Source organism: Spermophilus citellus (assembly GCF_964194105.1).
Source record: "Spermophilus citellus genome assembly, chromosome: 8".
NCBI lineage: Eukaryota > Metazoa > Chordata > Mammalia > Rodentia > Sciuridae > Spermophilus > Spermophilus citellus.
In genome coordinates, this window is record NC_138189.1 from 121,654,808 (window position 1) to 121,675,965 (window position 21,158).

At 35.7% G+C, this 21,158-nt stretch overlaps 1 protein-coding gene across 5 annotated transcripts in view; it reads right to left on the minus strand.

Moving 5' to 3' along the window:
• The window catches only part of RAPGEF2 (Rap guanine nucleotide exchange factor 2), a 253,310-nt gene that overhangs the window by 149,046 nt on the left and 83,106 nt on the right, over positions 1 to 21,158 (minus strand). For all 5 annotated transcript variants that reach the window (XR_014023390.1, XM_081304948.1, XM_081304949.1 and 2 more), the window contains exons 2-3: positions 14,193 to 14,263; positions 8,417 to 8,473 (exon numbers count right to left, since the gene is read on the minus strand). Coding sequence is in view for 4 of the 5 variants with exons in the window: in XM_081304948.1 (XP_081161074.1) it covers positions 8,417 to 8,473; positions 14,193 to 14,263 (128 nt within the window). In the remaining variant the exon portion in view is untranslated. The remainder of the gene's footprint in view (positions 1 to 8,416; positions 8,474 to 14,192; positions 14,264 to 21,158) is intronic.

Genomic DNA, 21,158 nt, shown 5'->3' on the forward strand with positions numbered 1-21,158 from the left:
AAGTCAGTCAAAAAGATTATTAGAGCCAGGCACAATGGCACACATCTGTAATCTCAGCGGCTCAGGAAGCTGAGGGAGGAGGATCAAAGCCAGCCTCAGCAAAAGTGAGGTGCTAAGCAACTCAGTGAGAACCTGTCTCTAAATAAAATACAAAATAGGGCTGGGGATGTGGCTCAGTGGTCAAGTACCCCTGAGTTCAATCCCTGGTACCAAAAAAAAGAAAAGAAAAGAGGGGCTGGGGATGTGGCTCAAGCGGTAGCGCGCTCGCCTGGCATGTGTGCGGCCCGGGTTCGATCCTCAGCACCACATACAAAGAAAGATGTTATGTCTGCTGAGAACTAAAAAAATAAATATTAAAAAATTCTCTCTCTCTCCTCTCTCTCCCTCTCTCTCTCTCTAAAAAAAAAAAGGAAAAGAAAGAAAGAAAAAGAAAAGATTACTAGAGGACAAGAAAGTAACTTGTTAGAAAGTTACTTTGCTGTTAATACAAGAACCTAAACAGAGCCCAGCCAGTCAGACGGTTGGCCTGATCACCATGAAGGCAGAGGGACTGGCAAGAAAGAGAAGAGAGTTATGACAGAACAAAGGTGGAACCAGAGATAGCTATGGGCACCAGATACTGAGCCTATCATTCCTTCAACTCAAAACTGGCCGCCACCAACACCTTCATCTAAGTCTCTGGGTTGGAGGGAGAAATGACAAATAAAAACTGAATGCTGGGTGCAGAGGTGCATGCCTGTAATCCCAGTGGCCCCAGAGGCTGAAGCAGGTGGGTCGCAAGTTCAAAGCCAGCATTAGAAATTTAGTGAGGCCCTAAGTAATTCAGCGAGACCCTGTCTCTAAATACAATATAAAAAAGGGCTGAGGATGTGACTCAGTGGTTAAGTACCTCTGGGTTCAATCGAAAGAAGGAAGGAGGAAGGGAGGGAGGGGCAAGCTGAAATAAATGTACTGCAAAATCCAAGCAATTCGGGACCAGAAGTTAATAATTTTTCAAGATGATCCTGACAATGTGAGGACTGAGAAGGGTGCTGGGGCTGCAAGAGAGAATTCCTCCCACTTTAGCAAGAGGGGGACCCTCCCACCTAAGCAGGGTAAGTATAACATATTCTTGGCACAACCAGAAGGGGCTGAAGAATGAAAAAGCACCTCTGAGTGCTTCATGTAGGTAATATGAACAAGGGATTAAAACACAGATGAGCAAAAAGACCACAATCACTCTGTGAAGAGGAATATGTCACATGGACACTGGTGACAAGTCCAGAAACAGTGGCTGGGAAGACCATGCAGGAAGAGCTGGTGGGCGACTCGGCACCACAGAGATAGGAACAAGTGAAACCACACACCATCTGAGGGGCTGCTTTAGACAGAAAGCTGGAGCTCTTCTGTCCAGAATACCACTCCACTGTGGGCCACTTCAAAACTACCAAGACACTGGCATCTGGGAGAAAGGCAGGCAAAGTTATCACTGTAGAGCTACTGTCCCCAAGTTTTGAGTTACACACACACACACACACACACACAAACACTGAAGATTAAGAAAGGTTCCAGTAACTAAGTAGAGAGAAACAGTAGGGAAATCAAAGCACCAGTGACCAGTGAACAGAAAATGTTACACACATTTTTACTACGGTCAGAAAGAATTGACCAAGAGTTAGAAGCTTTGGCATTTATTCACATTTTTTAACTTCAGAAAAGCAATATTTATTATAATACCATTCATAAAGTTTACATATATATAAATCATATAAAAATGCCCAAAACATGAAAACAACATTTTTCAAGTAGAGGACAATTTTGTTCTACATCTTAAAAGCACTAAATTGTATGGAAATGTACTTCACACTTAAAATGAAAAATGGATGAAAAAGAAGTGCCATTTTAACATTTAAGTTTTTCAGAAAAATCCTTATTCTGCAATCAGTAGCAAGTCAATTACAGGGACCCGAAACCAACAAACAGGGTAAATCAGTAATATGTAAGAACTCTGAAGATTGATTAAAATAGTAAGGACATTTCAGCTTTCTATTGAAAACACAGGGGACACAGCTGACAATGCACTTAATTTTAAATGGTGACAACTAATTTAACCAGCAGAATGAACAATATAAACTACTGAAGAACTCATGACCTCATTCTTAAATTTCACAGAATTCATTTAAAAATGGAATGGAGTGTTACCCCAGGAGCTAAAGTTATTCAATCAGGTTTTCTTTACCAACAACAACAAAAAAATAGTCAATACAAATTACATATTTATTACATTACAGCAAACCAATGATTCATCTATACTGAGGGTGAAGGGATATATCCAAGAGCTCAAGGAAAACATCAAATTTTAAGGAGCAATCAAATCTGAAAAGTTGACTTTTTTTGAAACTACTAATGAAGTGGTGAAATTAATTTACAAATTAGTCTTTGAGACTTAGGCACTAAAATTTCATCCTCACAAGAAATCCATTCTTTCCACACATGGGGTAATCCAGCTCTTTGAAATGTTAAAGATAACTTTTAACACACCCAGAGAATCAAAATCAAAGCCAATCCACCTAACTCCACTGAAAACAGGTATCTCTGCAAAACAGTTTGTAGCACCACTAGCCCACGTTTATCAGAAAGCATATAAAGTAAGACACATGTATCTACTATAAACTAATTTAACAGAGGTTTTTATCCACTAGGTAGTTTTACAGAAAACTGATAAAGAATCTAAAACCTAATGACATGTAACCAGCCATTTTATTAGGAAGGCAGACCACAGCAAAGGTCTTTGTCTACAATCACAGGAGCACCTTCTTTTGAAATAAAAAATTCAAAAAATTAACAGCAAAAAACAGATTAAATGCAAATGTTTGTGACAGGCATGGCAAATGTAAACTTGGGATACAAACATAGTCCCCTACCCTCTTAGAATTTACAAACTGATCACATTTTTTTATGATTTTATTTAAACTATCCTTTGGTTCACCACAAAAATAAAACACTTTCAGATAAAAACTAATAGTAAATATAATATCATCAATTGTCAGGAAGCCTTGAGGTAGCACCATACATATATAAAACAATTCTCAAAGTGTGTTTATGTGGGTATGCTTGAATTTTCACACTGACATAGAGTAATCATGTATATTGTAACATGCCAGATTTGATGATTAATACCCTGGTCCTACGATTCTCTGCAAAGGCTAATTCTTTAAAGATTATCTTTTCAAATAAATTAAAATCTTGGTTTCACTATTTTCTTCATACACACATAGAAACACACTAAAATGATGAAAACATGGACAGCAAAGATATGTCAAAACAGCATTTCATCCTTCTGGATAAGAAAAGAAAGGACACAAAGTCAAACAACGTAGTAGATTAAGGACTTTTGTAACAATTCAAAAACAAGACTATAACATAAATTAAAACCTTGGCCATGTCCCAAAGAACAAGAATAGAATAGCACAATCGGTGGGGATGAACAAGGGAGTCAAAGGAACACTTGCCAATGGTGGAAGACACTGTGGTCCACTTACAGTCTGCAGGGAAAGGGACAAGAGGAAGAGGATGGAAACACAGTGAGAAGAGGCACAGCTACTTTACACATCTCTTCTCCTCCGCGCATGAGTGAGACAAGAGGCAAATGCAGATAAACTGGGGCATCTGAGGAAGAGCATGAAGGGAACAGTAACATGTTAGCAGCCTTGAGGGAAGCTGGGAGCTGCCTTAGAAACAGAAAACCAAGTCAACAGGTGAAAAGACTGCTAAAAGCAATGATAACTCAGCTGAGGCCCCAACCTCAAAACTGCACCGTTACAGATCTAAGTGAAAACGCTTTAAAAGAATGAAGAGGCCTCAATGCAGCTCTTTTATGGAGGAACAATTTCCTCTCCTGGAATAAAGAGGAATAAACCCCTTAACAAAGTTCTATGAAAAGTCTTTTGGAAATCAAAACATTCAGTCAGATACATATGTGGAAAACAGACACTGGGGCAGAGTTACACATATTCATAGTATGAAACAGTGCAGACAGCTGGCCATTAAGGAAAGACTAAAGGAGAAGAGACAGACACCTTTCTGAACTCAGTCTTGGGCTGTACTATGAGATAGTGCCAGGTTCTAAGAATATTCAACTTGTCTGCTTATTTGATAGTAGGTTGTAATTTTTACTATTTTTTATCCAGATTTTTTAAATATATGTGTACCTAACTTCAGATTAAATTCTTAAAGACACTTCTAAATTAAGGTCCCTCAGGTTAAGAATTTATGTTATCCATTTTAGTCTTCCCAAGACAGTAAAATATCTAACCTATATTAGATAATAAATGAAATGAAGGCAAAAAATACCTAACAGTCTTCCATTGTATGAAGTGCAACTAATTCCAATCTAACTTTCTAAGGCAAACAAATACAATCCAATTCTAAAAGAGCAATTCTAAATCTTGAAAAATGCAATTTTATCAAAGCTATAACTCCCCCTCAAATCTTGATACAGTTTGTAGTGGCATTTTTATCATTGTGCTGTCATGGTGTTATTACAATAACATCCACAGAGGTTAGTGCCTCACTGTTGCAATTCTCTTAACTAAAGTTTAAAGCAGCTAAAAAACTGGAGGATCAAACTGTAAACTATCACAATGATGATGACGACCATGAAGTCAGTAGCTGACATTTTAAGGCACTATGTATACACTGCTCTAAGTAGCTTGTACGTATTATTGTACTTTATCCTCAACCCACCCTGCAGCACAGGAGCTATTATTGTTTCCATTTTATAGATGAGAAAAATAAGGTACAGAGGAGGATCAAAAGAGTATTATATTTACCTGGCAAAATCATTAAAACCATAGACTTAGAAGTCACAAGCACTGAAACATAATAAGGAAAATGACTACTCATTTCTTGGTCATAAAACCAAAGACTTAAAACTCTTTGATATTCTGGCTACATGGTGTGCTTCAAACTAAGCTCAAGGGAGAACAAGAAGAAACAAGTCATTTCCTCATGAGGTCATACCAATAGGTCCCCAAAGCAGGATACTACTGTTAAGTTATCACAGATTCATATACACCACAAACCCGGGTGTTCTTTAATTTTTAAAACTACACTGACACAAACTGGTAAGAGCAGAAGCAAGTCTGTTCAAGAATCATAGAAGTAGATAATTCAATTACCCTTCATCACAAGATGGGCCAAATACTAGGAAACAGATTACATGAATCTATGATTGGTCTCTGAGAATTTCTGGTCTTACAAAACCAGAATTCACTGACTATCCAGACTTTTTACTGCTCACTAACATGGTCACCTAATTCTTTTTTTTTTTTATTAAACTATTTACTTATTCTAATTTGTTATATATGACAGCAGAATGCAATTCATTTCATATTACACTTGATCACTTAATTCTAACCAAATAAATCTGAACAACCTCTACAATCAAGTCTAGCTACAGAGTCAAATGCATTCTATATAGGAGTATCTATCAACATAGTTCATGTGCACTGTCAAAACTGACTTAAAAAAACAGATTATATCTAAAGACAGTATAAGCCAGCTTCATTAAAATTAATAATAAATAGAAACTGTTAAGGAATCATGTCAATTGTAGACAGAGCTGTTGGTGGGTTCTGGATTCCACCATCCTAGGGAGGATGAGGATAGGAAGAGATTGTGCATTTATCCCAGCATTTATATAATTTATAATTTTTATGGTGCCAGGGCATGAAAAAGGACAGAAAATGCTAGTAACTGGGATAAGAGCTGAGGCCACAGAATCACAATATCTAGGGGCTCAAACCCAGGTCCCACTTGAGGTAGTGAGAGCTGAGGCAAGTTCCTTATCTTCTCAAAGCCTCAGTTCCTCCATGTGTAAAATCCAGGTGATGGTAATGGCTACCTCATAAGATATCCATAAAGAGTAAGTACTTAGTGCACACAAAGCACTTTAAGAACATGTGAAACAAAGGAAACAGTTGCCACCAGCTCGTCATCATTGACACTGCCAAAACCAAGTTTCAGAGGGCAAGGACAAAAATGATAATGTTAACAATCCTTGCCTCTGTACTACTTCAATGATGTCAATAACTTTCATCAGAGACTTCCACACTTGATGTTTGCACACCCCCGTTCCAGTGGTATCCATTACTGCTCCCAAAACCAACAAGGGTTTTAAGTTATCTACATCCTAATATCTTCAAGAGTAAGCATGTTAAAGGCATTTGCCTCTTGCTAGTTTTCCCATTACCAATAACCTCTCAGTTATTTCTTACTCTTTTTTATTTGGTGTTATGTTGCTTTAAGTGCTCAATGGCAACTGCCTGATGACCAGCTCCTAGATGTCACAGTCTCATAACTTACAATTTAAAAAATGTCCTAGATCCTACATCTAAAATCCACACTCAATTCCCCAACCACTCAGTTCAAGCATATACCACCTTGATTCCTCCTCACTGATCCCCCTGTCTATCCACTAATCTATTTCATGTAGTCATAGGTAATACCTGGGAGGGTACGGATATGGTTGGGAGGCATTTGGTCACATTACTTTGTTGTCTGAAAACCAACCACCAAACTTAAAGAGATTTAAGGCCAGGAACAGTGGTGCATTGCTGCACTGCCATAATCCCAGCATCTTAGAAAGCTGAGGAAGGATGATTGCAAATTCGAAGCCAGACTCAACAACTCAGTAAAGACCCTCAGTAATTTATCAAGAACCTGTCTCAAAATAAAAAATAAAAAGGACTGACAATGGAGCCCCAAGGTAAAGCACTTCTGGGTTCAACCCCGTGTATCAAAAAAAAAAAAAAGAGAGAGACTTAAAGATAACCAACAAGCACAATCCCATTTGGATCTTTCTTTCTTTTTTTTTTTTTTTAATGTCTTTTTAGTTGTAGATGAACACAGTACATTTATTTTAATGTGGTGCTGAGGATTGAACCTAGTGCTTCACACATGCTAGTTGAGAGACCCACCACTGAGCCACAACCCCAGCTCCCATTTGGGCTTAATTAAAATAAATAAAGTATAAATAAATTATGAAACAAATTTGAAAATATTCAAGATACTTAAAAGTTATTCTTAAAGATTTGATAATAATATTGTACTTAGCTTTTTTAAGTCTGTATCTTTTAAAGATACATATCAAAATAATTGAGTTATTTTGATAAATTTTTATCTAAAATTTGCTTCCAAAATTGAAGAAAGATGAAACATAATTGGCCATGAGTAGAAATGTTGGATGATAAGTACTTGGGGGACCATTGTCTCTAATATTGTAAGGTTTTATAATTTTCCTTTTTTAAAAAAAAAAAATGTTATTTAAGAGGGGGAAAAAACTCATTTGTAAAGTTACTTAAAGAATCAATAAGAATTGAGACCATTTTTTAATCAACACATTTACAGGTAAATACAACTGTGGTCTGCCTCTTCTCTTGACTGATCACCCTGGCTACACAGGTCAGTGGCACTAAACTTGCTACAGCTGTCAAAATATCAATCAAGGCTCCTTCCATCTGTATGCCCGTCTATACTGCTGCTTATGACAGAAGTGTCTCTGAACTGCGGGGCTCACCTCCAAGGCCTATACAAGGCCACGTCTTATCTAAGGCTGCTCACTTCCCCTACCCCCCTTGCATTTCTCCAACCCTTAGCACATACCTATATTTGCAGAGATATTTCAGTTTGTAGTTTTTGTTGTTTTCCTGTTGTTCTTTTTCTACCCCCCAACAGATCATGAACTCTTCAAGGACAAAAGCTATGTTTTATTTATCGAAATAAATCTTCCCTATAATATGGTTGGAAAGGAGTGATTATTGTAAGTGCTTTGATAATCAGGAAGAAAAATCAACAGAATAATAGTCAGTTTTCACAAACATTATCAGCCCAACAGTATGTCTAGTAAACACAGTTCATATAACCTTAATATGCCAATATTTATTCAGTATGTTTGTCACATTCTATAAAAATTGACTGTCATTTTACGTTACACATCTTGAAAGGGGTATCAGTACTACTTAAAAGAGAAACTATACCCATATAAGCTGTGGGCAGCTTATTTTCTGTTTCTGAAAGCAGTACAAACTAAGACATGCCATTTGTGCTATCTTTGCATCTCACCTGGTTGGGGGGGGGGGGGTTTAATCTGTTTTGTTGGAAAGACTGTGCACTATTTCATATATCATGATGAAAATGTGAAAATATGCAATAATGTATCTAATACATACATGAGAGATACAAATGTGAACTTATCATGAAACAAACTGCAAATTTCCATTTCACAATAGGAAACAGTTGAAATGTCTCACATTTCTAAACTATAGGTTAGTACAAAAATAAGGTAATGTTGACTTAGCCGGGTGTTACTAATACTCTTCTGTAAGGAAATTTAGTCACCGCATGATACATTGTATAAAAAGAAAGAAACACCTACTAGTATAAAACTTCATTTGCTTCGTGTCTTTCATATCTCACAGTTTCACACATTAACCTGTAAGAGAGATGAAAACATGAATTCAATATCTGTCATTAAAAACCATATAGTGTTGAAAGTTAAGATTATTTTATATGGCCTGCCACAATCATTTATGAGCCTCAAAATGAGTATTACTAATACCTGGCTTAACACAAGCAAATAAAATAAAATTTGTAAAGATATGGTAGAAAACAAAACATCTAATAAAATATCAACTTCACCATATTTACTTAGGGGGAAAAGATTATATGCATATGGCATATGAAAAATGAATATTCCCTATGATAAACAGAGTATGGAGGGAACCCAAAAGTTAAAAAGAAAAAAGAAAAAAAATCTATTAAATTAAAAAGTGATGACATCATTCACAACTCATCCAAACAAAAGTAGGCTTTTTTAACTAAGTATTTTTATGACCAATGACTAAATGGAGGCTTTAGAACTTTAAGGATTTGTTATTTCAAATGATTCATCCCTACGGGGGAAAATATGAAATTATGAAAATATGAATAATGTTTAAATACTCAAAGTTACATTATGAACAATATCCTCAAGAAGTATTCTATTATCTTAATCCCAATTAAATTTTCACAACAAGTAAACACACAAAGAGAAAAGCAAATCAGAGAATGACTGTTCCTTGATATTAGCCTAATGTACTCGAGATTGGTTTAAAATAAACCAGGGACTTTCTGGCTTGATAAAGTCACTTTTGCTCTGACCACTTTATAAGAAAGGACCTCTGATTCAAATTATGGAAATCCACTATTCTTGCTATAGCCAGGAACCATACTTCTATCAGTATGGCCCCAATAAATTGCACTCTGTGCAACCTTGGATCTGTCTAAGGTGCCTCCTTCTTTGGTCCCACAGCAAAGATTTCTCACATCTTTAATTAAATTAAATCAGATTACATCAGATCATCTCATCTTTTAATCTTTAGAAAAAATATTTGAACTCCCTGTCTTTATACACTGGGACCTGTACTGCTCCAGAACAATGCTTCAGAGGTTCTCATCCTCAATTCCTTCCTCAAAACATTTCAGCTGAACCTCACTTAATTTCAGGAGGCAAAAGCAAAACCTGTATGCACATAATTGAACATACAGATTTCTTCAGAAAGTCAAACCACAATTTTTGATAGGAAAGGATGAGAGTGACAAGTGATAGTTTAAGGCCAGATGTTTTTACACCTAAGTGGCGAGCTTGGCCTTATGTCCTATCCTTGCCCAGCCTCTTCACATCCACACTGGATCTCATTCCTCTTATCAGTTTGTTTCCTTCTCCTGCATTATCACCTATTTCTTTCCCTATTTCCCCCTCCCCCTCCCCCTCCCCTTTCTCCCTACCAATCACTTTCGATAACATACAAACACAACTTAGCATCACCTGTTGTGCAGGTTCATGTTCTTCTCTTGACTCCACTCCCCCTCCAGATATTATCTACATTTTGTTTTTCCCATTAAAGAAAAAAATCACCTTTTTGAGATGTCTATGTATACTGTCTCCATTTTCTTACTCTCTCCCACTACACCTCATAATTTGGTCTCTGAAATTCAGAAGCAGGAGGCTCTAAAGTATTCCTATTACCTAAAAATCCTACCTGTCCTTACATTAATTCCACTTCTCAGCAGCAGTAGATGACTCCTTTCTTCTTACAGCATCATCTCCTTTAAGCTTCCTGTCCTGGGTCTCCTAGTTTTCCTTTTAACTTACTAGTCTTATCTTCTGTCTCCTTGGGATTCTCCCTACGCCGTTCCTCTACCTGAGAAATGTCTAAATGTCACCATGTCCAGGGCCCTATTTTACTCTATACCCAAGTAATCTCCACCCAAATTAAATCTGATATTTAATCTATTTTGATGATGTCAAAAGCAATGACTCATACCCAAATTCCCAATCCATTCATCTAAAAGCATACTGATGTAGCCACTTGAATACTGACTCTTTAATAGTTATCTCATGTTCAAGTGTCTGAAACAGAACTTGAATTTCTCTCAAAAATCTGCTTTCCCAAAACTAGTACCCAAATATTTAGGCCACAACCTTGAAGTCATCATCCTTGTCCCCTATGTCTTTCTCACGTCATGTCTCTATCAACACCTGTTTCCAAAATCCATCCCCCAGAACTGACCACGCTGTCAACTCTGGTAAAACCTGGAATGCGCCAACATTATCCCATCATTATCTCTTACCAAGACTACCAGTGAAGACTTCTGCTTCTACTTTTCCATGCCTGTTTCCCATCCTCCACATAACTTCCACAGAGATCTTTCCAAACATTAAATCAGATTTCTCACATCTTTAATTAAATCAGATTACATCAGATCATCTCACCTTTTACTCTTTAGAAAAAAGATTTGAACTCCCTGTCCCTGCGTGCAAGTCCTACTTTATTTACGATGGTGACTACCGTGCACTTAATTACTGTGCCTTGAATAATGCTGCACAAACACACCTTCCCCTGCACAAGGGTTGTTCCCACAAAAAAAACATCCAGGGCACCTCTACACTGCAGAAATTTCTCCACAAATGCCCCGACTTCGATTCTTTTGATCCCAAAGTCAGAGCAGCCCAGCATCCATTCTTACCATCGCCAACACACTAACATACAAATAAAACAATACTGATCCATTTATGCTAGTCTTGACTGCCCCACTAGCAAAATAAGTCCCATTTTGGCATAGGTTTGATCAAGCACAGAGTAGGCATGCAATCAGTTTTACTGTTTTCAGAATAAACTCAATCAATACTATCAGAAAGTCACAATAAAACGTCTTGTGACAATGTCCTAAATAAATGAAATAGTACCCAAATGCTTTTGTTATTAAATATTTTAGAAAAAGCATACTGATCTTTTCTGAATTCCTACAAGTATACAAGAAACAACTATAATTTGGTCATTTCTTAATGATTTAATGGTGACTGCAAAACAATAATTACACTAATCCATAATGCTGAAGAAAAATATTTGTTTGTTTATTTATTTATTTATTTTAGCAGGCTTTTTTCCCCCCAACAATAAATAGGACTGAGTAATAGAGTGCTTTCCTAGCACACATGAGGTCCTGGGTTCCATGCCCGGCACCACAAAAAAAGAAAATACACTAAAATGGCCTCATGAATTATTCTGCTTTTTACAAGTGTTTTATCTCTGCTCCTATATAGATAGCATTCTTCCTCTTTGGCAAATATGCTCTTCCTAGTCTACATGGAGTTAAGGGGTAAACATTTAAAAAAAACGTTAAAACTGTATTAAGTAAGCTGGGCATGGTGGTACACAGCTAGGAGACTGAGGAAGGAGGACTGCAGGTTCAAAGCCTGCCTCAGCAACATAGTGAGGCTAAAAGCAACCTAGTGAGACCCTGTCTCAAAATAAAAATTAAAAAGCTTGGAGATTTGGCACAGTTGTTAAGTGCCCCTGGGCTCAATCCTTGATTAAATAAACAAACAAACAAACAAACCGAGATAGATAGATAGATAAATAATAAAAAAAGGAAAATGTGAACTGTGTTAAAAAACACACAGTTCTTGAAGACCTTTATGTTGCACAGAGTATGTAATCTTACAGCAAGACAGCAGCACCTTTTTGAACTGCTCAGAATCGTTTTTTCTGCTGATACATGGATGGGTCATAACAATGCATAAAGCCAAAGCTTTCACATAAATGGAAGCCTCTTCCCTCCTCGTACAATATTAATGGTGCCTAACACTGAATAAAGGACTGAAAGTTTTGATTAAGAGCATTTTATTTTCTAAAATTGGAAAACTGTATTATATGGAAGTCTTGACTATTGTTCTCTATTAATCCCAGATAAAACTTAATTTTGAAAATCAGTAAATTTTTTAAAAAATAATTTATCTAAAGGAGATGTACATATTTCTCCAGAAATGTTGGTATTATGAAACAATTTATCAGGGCTCAGGTTGTAACTCAATGGTAGAGCACTAGCCTAGCAAGGGTGAGGGTTCAATCCGCAGCACCTCATAAAAACAAATAAATAAAATAAAGGTTAAAATCTTTTTTAAAAAAATAAAAATAAAAATAAGGGCCAGGGCTGTAGCTCAGTGGCAGAGTACTTGCCTAGTACATGTGCGGCACTGGGTTCGATCCTCAGCACCACGTAAAAATAAATAGAGTAAAGGCATACTTTCCATCTATAACTACAAAAAAAAATTTAAATAAAAATAAAAACAAAAAACATTTATCCAAGTCATTAGATTTATCTGTACCTCTACTTCAGTTGGCGACTCATCTTCTTCTAAAAAGCATGAATTTTCAATAGAAGCAGAACAAGATAAATATCTTAAAGGTGCCTCCCTATAAATTCATGCCAAGAAACAATCTGTATAAGTTCCAAAACACTTTCTAAGGTATAAATGGATGAGGGTATACCCTTGAATTAATCTCTTATTTCTAACCAGAAATTACCTTTGAAATGGCAGAAAGTTGATAATTTCAAAGCTGGCTGATAGATATATGGAACTGCATTGTATTGTTATTTCTATTTTATAAACATGAAAATTTCCAAAAGCATTAAAAATCCTTTACCTATTGCATACAATTGCCATTATCTAAATAATTTTATACCACACAATATAAAAACATAATCAACATATCTAAATATTAACCATGTGTGCTTATATGTGAACAATGGAATGTATTCCATATTAACTCACTGCATTTGCATTTGAAGATTAACTGCATTCGTTTAAATCAACAACTACTACTGCAATTTTTTAATTAAGAAAGTTGTCATCACAAAATAACAAATGAAAGTAATGTACCTTAAAAATACTCTTCCTTTAATTTGAGACATCTTCTAAAATCCCACTGGTTTTGCCCTTTGTAATAAAACTTTCACTGAGTTTTTAAACATTTAATCTGCAATCTACTTTAAGTGATTTTCATTAAAAACTTAATTTTAGAAGCATTCATTTCTCTTGATATTTTTTCCAATTAACAACCAAATATGAAATGGACATGCTCACAAACTAATTAGTGTTTAAAGAGTAAAGGAGAAATATATAGAAAAAGTATTCCTTTCATGATTAAAAATTGCTGGCATCACAACTAGCCAAAGCTGGAAGAGATAAGACCTTATGCCTAGTTGGCATTTATATGTAATCCATCTTCCCAAAGTTCTTTATTTTCTATTCAGCCAAGGCAGAATCACTTCTATTCTTTATCATAAAGCTTAGTTAATCATAAATAAAACTGCTGTTTCCTTGCATAATACAAGTAATAAGATTTTTATATTAAAAAGCCACATAGTTCCAAGTATGATATAAACTGTGTTACAGAAAGAGGCAAACTACTTAATGCAAGAAGCCTGCAAGCATAAACAAAGATCTAGAACACACCAAAATAATGAATTCTTTAAATAATTAAAAACCTTCTGATCTCTAATGAATCTGAGTGCTAAGTAGCATATTTTTATTTGCCAAGAATGGCAAATATTGTCCCTTTAGCATGTTCATCAAGTCATATTTATTACTATTAAGGATGGGAGACAAAAACTGGGGTGGGGCTAGAAGAATATCACTATGATAGAACATCAAAATATTATATGAACACAACTTAATTCAAGTTCGTAAAACTTATAAAGTCAAATACAGCAGCTAGATGAAGCAGAATTCTCATAAGTTTTCTTTAAACCTACTTCTTAATGATAATAAATGAACATAAAATTCTAATATTATATTATTATTAAATTAATATTAAATGACATACCTAAGTTGATGTTCTCTCAAGTTTGATAAGGCTTCCATACCATGTAAATAGGAGTATACTATTTCCAGGTCCTGTTTCAAAGAAAAGAATAGAAATTATTAGACTTTTCAAAGAAAAACTTTTCTAAAATAAGTTACAAATTGAACTATGAGTAGTTTTTTTAAATATATATTTTCTTGAATATTAGAAGTAAATATTAAAAGAAAAGCTGACATACAAATGTCATCTGTTACAATGCCTTTGGGATATACATAAAACCTATTTAAATATAAAATAAATTAAACTTACTGAAATAAATTGCTCATAAGTTATTCTTTATCACCTATGTTATGACACTGATATCAGAATAGCAAATAGACTGCAAGTTCAAGGTCAATCAGGACCCTGTCTCAAAATAAATTTGAACTGTAGAACTCTGGTGAGTTTTATAATTCACTTGTTATTGTCTGGGGATGTAGTTCAGTGAGGTCCTGGGTTCAATCCCCAGTATCACACACCAAAAAAAAATTAATAAAAATAAATTAAATTTTAGAATAAAACAAAAATAAAAAAGGTAATATGCTTTGTTATTCTAGAGCACATGGTATTAAATACAAAAAAGAATTCAGCAGGGATGCTCATAACAGGTACAAATGCAAAGTCGTGTTACATTCATATATGAAAAACCAGCAAAGAATCAGTATTTAAGACTTAAGGGAATGTACAGGATTACACAGTTTGTGATAAGAATTTGAAGGATATTTATTCCTCCCCTAAAACTCAGTCACAATCTAAAACAAGGTACTTAAGATAAAATAATCCTCCACTTTTTAAAGTAACAGCTTCATTGAATGAAAATTTACACACCACAAAATTTACCCTTTTATAAAGTGAACAAGTTACTGGTTTGTTTAGTACAATCATTTTATCACTCACTTCAGAACATTTTCACCACCACAAAATATAAGTCCATACCCATTAACAGTCATTCCCCATTCCCCCAAGCTCCTGGCCATCATCCATCTACTTTGTTTTTATGATTTGTCAACTCTGGCTATTTCATGTAAATGGAACCTTACAACAGAATACAAGAACTTCAGGGACTAGGTTCTTTCACCCAGCATGTTTCAAGGTACTTTCCTTTATACTGCCAAATAACATTCCATTGTAGATATATGTATTACCTTTTGTTTGCCCATTTATCAATTAATGAACACTCGGATTTTCCCCCACTTTTTGACTATTACAAATAATACTGCTATGAAGTCTCATGTGTAAGGTTTTTCAACACTATTTTCAATTCAAATGGAATTGCTGGCTCACATGACAACCCAAGTTTTTTAGGATCTAATAAACTACTTTCCTAAATCACATGCACTATTTTATAATCCCATCACCAATGTATGAGGATTCCGATTTCTCTACATCCTTGCTAACACTTATTATTGTCTGGATTTTTTGTTTTGTTTTTTGTTATTTTTAGCCATCCTACATGAAGTGGTATCTCACTGTTGTTTAAATTTGCATTTCCCTAATGACAAGAGATACAGAGCATTTGTGCATACGGTCATTTATCTACCTTCTTCAGATGTCCATCCTAATTCTTTGTTCATGTTTTAATTATTTCTTTATCATCAAATTTGAAGAGTTCTTTATATTCTGGATACAAGATCCTTATCAAATATATAACGTACACAAGTATTTTTTCCTATTTCATGAACTATATTTTCAATTACTTAATGGTATCCCGCAGAAAGACAAAGTTTTTCACTTTTATGAAGTCCAATTTCTCCACCCTTTCCTTTTTGCATGTGCTTTTCAGTCATCTTAGAAATCTAATTCAGGGTTATGAAGATTTGCTACTCTATTTTCTTCTAAGAGTTATGTAGTTTAGCTCCTCCTATCTAATGGATCTACGATCCATTTTGAGTTGTTTCTGTGCACTGTGTGAAGTAGTAGTCCAACTTTATTCTTTTTTGCATGTGTACGTCAAGTTGTCACAGAACTATTGGTTGAAAAGACCATTCCTTCTCCCATCAAATTGTACCGATATGCTCAGTGGGAAAAACAAAAAATCAGTTGACATAAATGTAAGAATTTATTTCCGGGGCTGGAGCACAATGGGGCTCAGTGGCACAATGCTTGCCTAGCATGTGTGAGACAGTGGGTTGGATCCTAAGCACCACATAAAAATAAACAAATAAAGTCATTCTGTCCATCTACAACTACCAAAAAAAAATTTCTTTTTAAGAATTTATTTCTGGACTCTCAATTGTACTCCATTGGTTTATATGTCTACCCTCTACCAGTAAGTACCACAGCTCTCCAATTAAGTTTTGAAATCTGGATATATGAGTGTCCCAAACTTATTCTAATTTTTCAAGACAGTTTTCCCGCTTTTAGATGCCTTGCATTTCCAATCTAAATTTTTGGATCAGGCATTTTTTTGTTAATATCTACAAGAGAGCCAGGTAGGATTTTGTAAGGATTGCATGGAACCAGCAGATAAGTTCAGGTGGTGCTGCCACCTTAACACCACCACACCTCCTGGTCCACAGGCTGGGGTGCCTTTCCAATTATTTATAATGTCTTTTTAAACTTTTTTTCAACAATGTTTTGTGCTTTTAAGTGTCGAAGTCGTTTCTTTGATTAAATTCAATCCTTTTAATTAGGAAAACCTTTAGGTTAAGGAAACCTTTAGCCTTAGGAAAACACCTAAAAACTACTGAAATTCTAGGTTCAATTTAAATTTTTATATTAAGGGCACAGACAACAATTCATAGAGTTAACGTGATAATGAATTAAAATTTTTTAAAGAGGGTATTAAAATTTGCAGCCTAGAATTTTTTATGTGTTAAGGGGGGGGGGGGACCCTGACCCATAATTTTAAATCACTCCAATTTAAAATTTATCAATAATAGGAGTTTAAAATGTCGCCCTCTGGTGGTCAACTTTCAAACAAACTGATTGCTTTCCATCTTATCTATCTATAGTCTGGTATTTTCAAGTTTTTTAAGGTTATTTAAAGATTGAAATGTAAAAACAAACCTATAAATTCAATTCAAATAAGGAAACTGAAACAATTCCTTTTCCACTGAAACAATTCCTTTTCCACTATCCAAAGTGTCCATTATTAAAACTAATTTCTTATTAAAAATCAATCAGAATCCAATCATAATGTTCTCTTTGCATTAAGCAAAGCTAATAGGAATGTCCCAATTAATAAGTTTTCTTTAATACTTCTAAGAGCTTCTAGATAACTAGAAGTTTATATTCTAGTTTAAATATTATAAATTTGTATGTTACTTTCAGTCTTTAAATAGTACAGAGAGAAGGCCCCCATTCTTTGAAGACCTTATATTGTGATAAGTCTTAACACTTAACCTATTATAACCTGTCCAAGGCTATCTAGCCTTACTCAAAAGAAACAAACAATTTACTTAACATTCATCAAGCAAATAAATTTACACTGACCAAAAAAATTATATCTGGAAAAGTATTAGAAAAAATAGGATTTTTAAAAACACTTTCTGGAAAAGAGGGAGAAGTCTAAAAGGAATATGATAGAAGTGAGAGAACCACAGCCTTGGAGGTAAAGCCTCCTTTCTTTCAACTAAACCCAGCAAATCTGAAGTTTAAAGCTGGTTTCTGACCAAACAGCACTTTATTAATCTGTTAATGCTTCAACATTATGGAGATGCATAGTTGTTTCAGAGTCATATTCCTAAAAGTTATGTCATAACAAGACGTGTCTGTATAATAAGTAGATTTAACAATTTTCAGTATGAATGTATAACTTGTATGTACAGATATAACTATCAATAATAATTATTACCAATACTTCTTAGCTTGTGAATCAAACAAGATTGTTTAGTTAATAAAAATGTAGGGAACAATGGAGTATAATGTACTGACTTAAGGGAATGGGCCAGGAAGTTGTTACAGCACATGTATCATTAACTGAGAAGGTAAGGACGGAGAAGACAGACTACATTATACTATTAATGCATGAATATTTTTAAAAGCAGTTTTTCCTTCTGCATGCACATAGCTGTATTTAAAAAAAAAAAAAAACATCCATACCACATATAGTCATGATGCTCTGGGAGGAGTGCTTTTAAGTTTGTCGCTCAAGCAATACACAACAAGAAAATCCTGTGTAACTCTTCTGTGAGTATCTTAAATATCAAACAACACTATAAACTTCTTAAATGAACAACAGTCGTGTCCCAAGTTTCTTCTATTATTTTTAAAGTAAATCATCCCAAATAAAAATGTTTAAATGGTTGATGTTCCAAGGAGTTTATAAACTAGGAGAACTGGCAGCAACATTATCTAACTTGAACTAAGCACCTCTGCAGATAGATTATGTCTAAACTTGCTGTTTCCTAACTGTAACTAACAGAAAGGTAAGAAGTCAGCATCCAGATGGCAGGCAACGAACAAGTAACATCTCACTATGCCTTATGAATATGACCATCACAAGCCTGGTATGTAGGGGGGAAGCAGAGAAGCTACGCCAAAGGCTCAGGAAATCTCTGCTCCTGACCCTAGGGAATTAAATAAAATTGACTACAGATGAGGAAAAGGAACACAAATTAAAGGAGTAGGAATTTGTGTTTAAACTTTTTCTTCAATCAAGAACTCAGAAACCAAAGATTAGGTTTACCAATGATTAGGTCAACTACACTGAAGGGCAAAAAAGGAGATTATTTTTTCCCTCTGTTCCTAGGAACAAGGTGGACTGAGCAATATTTTGAAATGGGCAAAGGCTGCCTTTTGAAGCTTCCCATCAATAGTTCTACAGCAACCTCACAGTACCCCCCACCAAGCCCCCCACCAGGCCCAAGTCTAAAAAACGAAAACAGAATCTGAACACACACACACACACACACACACACACACACACACACACGTGCTAAGTGATCAGTGGGGGTCCTAAGACCTTGCAGGGAATTGCCAGTCAGCATCTGCATGTCCACAGTCCTAGCAAACCTTTATGTGTATGAGATTTCAGGTAGGACCACAAACGGTAAGGAAATGCATGGGCATGTCAGGAAGAGACTTCAGGGTGTGAAAGGCGACAGAGACACCCAGCTCTACTTGCCCAGGGACTCCCATGGCCCATGGTGCAACACTGGCTGCTTCTCCTTCACTTCTCATATGGAGCCTCAGACCTTGACTCTCCTTTAGTGTTCGGCTATTATTAAAACAATCTACTTGTTAGAATGGAATTGCTTCTACCCAGCAAGAAAACAAACAGTGCCAGCGAATAAGAGTGAGGTGCTAAGGAAGCCTGCTCTCAAAACCCCTGGAATTCCCAACCAGTGGTAAAAAACAGATCTGTGGCATCACAGAGCAAGAGTTTATTTCCATATACAAGAGATATGTGTGGCCTTCAGGAGTTATATGTGTTTTTTTCCTCTACACAAACAAGAGAGATGTTCACAGAACAAAGTTATGTTTTAACAAACTTGATTACAGAAAACAAAATGCTGGAGTTAAATCACATCAGTGTTTCAATTTCATTTTTTGTAAAGAAACTATAACATGCAAAATGAGAAATTTCTAACCTCCCCAATTATACTTCCCAATGCACACACAAAAAATAATTTCACATAACTATTACTATTTTAAAAGATCCTTTTAAAATGTAAGCTATTTCCCCCCCAAAATTTCTAGTCTTCCAGTATAAACAGGAACATGTTACTCTACCCAGGAAGAAACATTTTTTTTTAGAACAATAAGCTTTTCCTTCTACTCTAGGAAGGACATCCTTTTTTCAAAAATAGATGCCATTTCAAAGCAGATTAAAATTATAAAACTGCTGTAAGCCCAGTAGACAAAGAGAATGACAGGCCAATTGGAATGAAGTTGTCCCATGGGGGGGGGGGGGGTGTCAGGGAAAGCCCTAGAGTCCCCCCTCCTTTTTTGGCCCCAAATGTACACCAGGTTCACAACCCAAAAGCATCCTCCAAGTATGATGGGAGAGTGACTGTTCACAACTAACCAAAGTCAGCCCCCTCGCTCAGCATCTGTAAACATACTATACCTCTAACAGGAAAGAGATGAGAGAGGGATGGTACTGCCATCCTGGACTCTTTCTCTAATTTCTCCCAAGTGTTCATTCAGAACACAATAAGCATGGTAGAAAATTTGTAATTCACTTTGAACTAGCTTCTAACTTCATCTGTTTGCCAGCATGAAGATGTTGCTAACAACATACAGTATATTTTGGAATGATCTTTGAAGAATTGCTTGAAGAGAGCTAGCTATTCCTCTACCTCCTGCTCCCCAGCTTCCTGCTTTTCAAAACCCACATAAGCCAGGCCTCCTGCCTTACCTTTATGGACTCTTCATGGCAATAAGAAATAATGGCAGGGGGAATTATTTTGCATTACACCATGAAAGAATACCTTTTCTTAATCTATTTTTCCTTTAAAAAGGTTTTGTAATCCCAGCAGCTCTGGAGGACAAGGCAGGAGGATGGCAAGTTCAAAGCCAGCCTCAGCGACTTAGCAAAGCCCTAAGCAACTTAATGAGACCCTGTCCCAAACTAAAAAATAAAAAGGCCTGGAAATATGAATTAATGGTTAAGTGCCCCTAGGTTCAATCCCTGGTAACAAAAGGGGGGAGGGGTTGTTTTATATACAAAATTATATGACTGAATTATATTTGGAAACAGTTGATTCCTTTAAAGACTCTCAATCATCAAGGAAACTGAAGCCAAGACTATGACATAAGCAGACACGTGGAGGGCAAGACCTAAGTGGCAAAGTCTATGGATTGAAACTTAAGGAGACAGACAGAAGAGCACCTCACTTAAAGTGACAGGGGTCACAAGAAAAGAGCTGTGCTCATGCCAATGTACTCCCTCTTAAGCATCTATCAGAGAAAGAGGGACTCACAAAGACCAAAATGTAATTTATCCTCCTCGGCAAAACAATCACCAGCAATGAACTAGAGAGCTATGTCTGGAACATTATT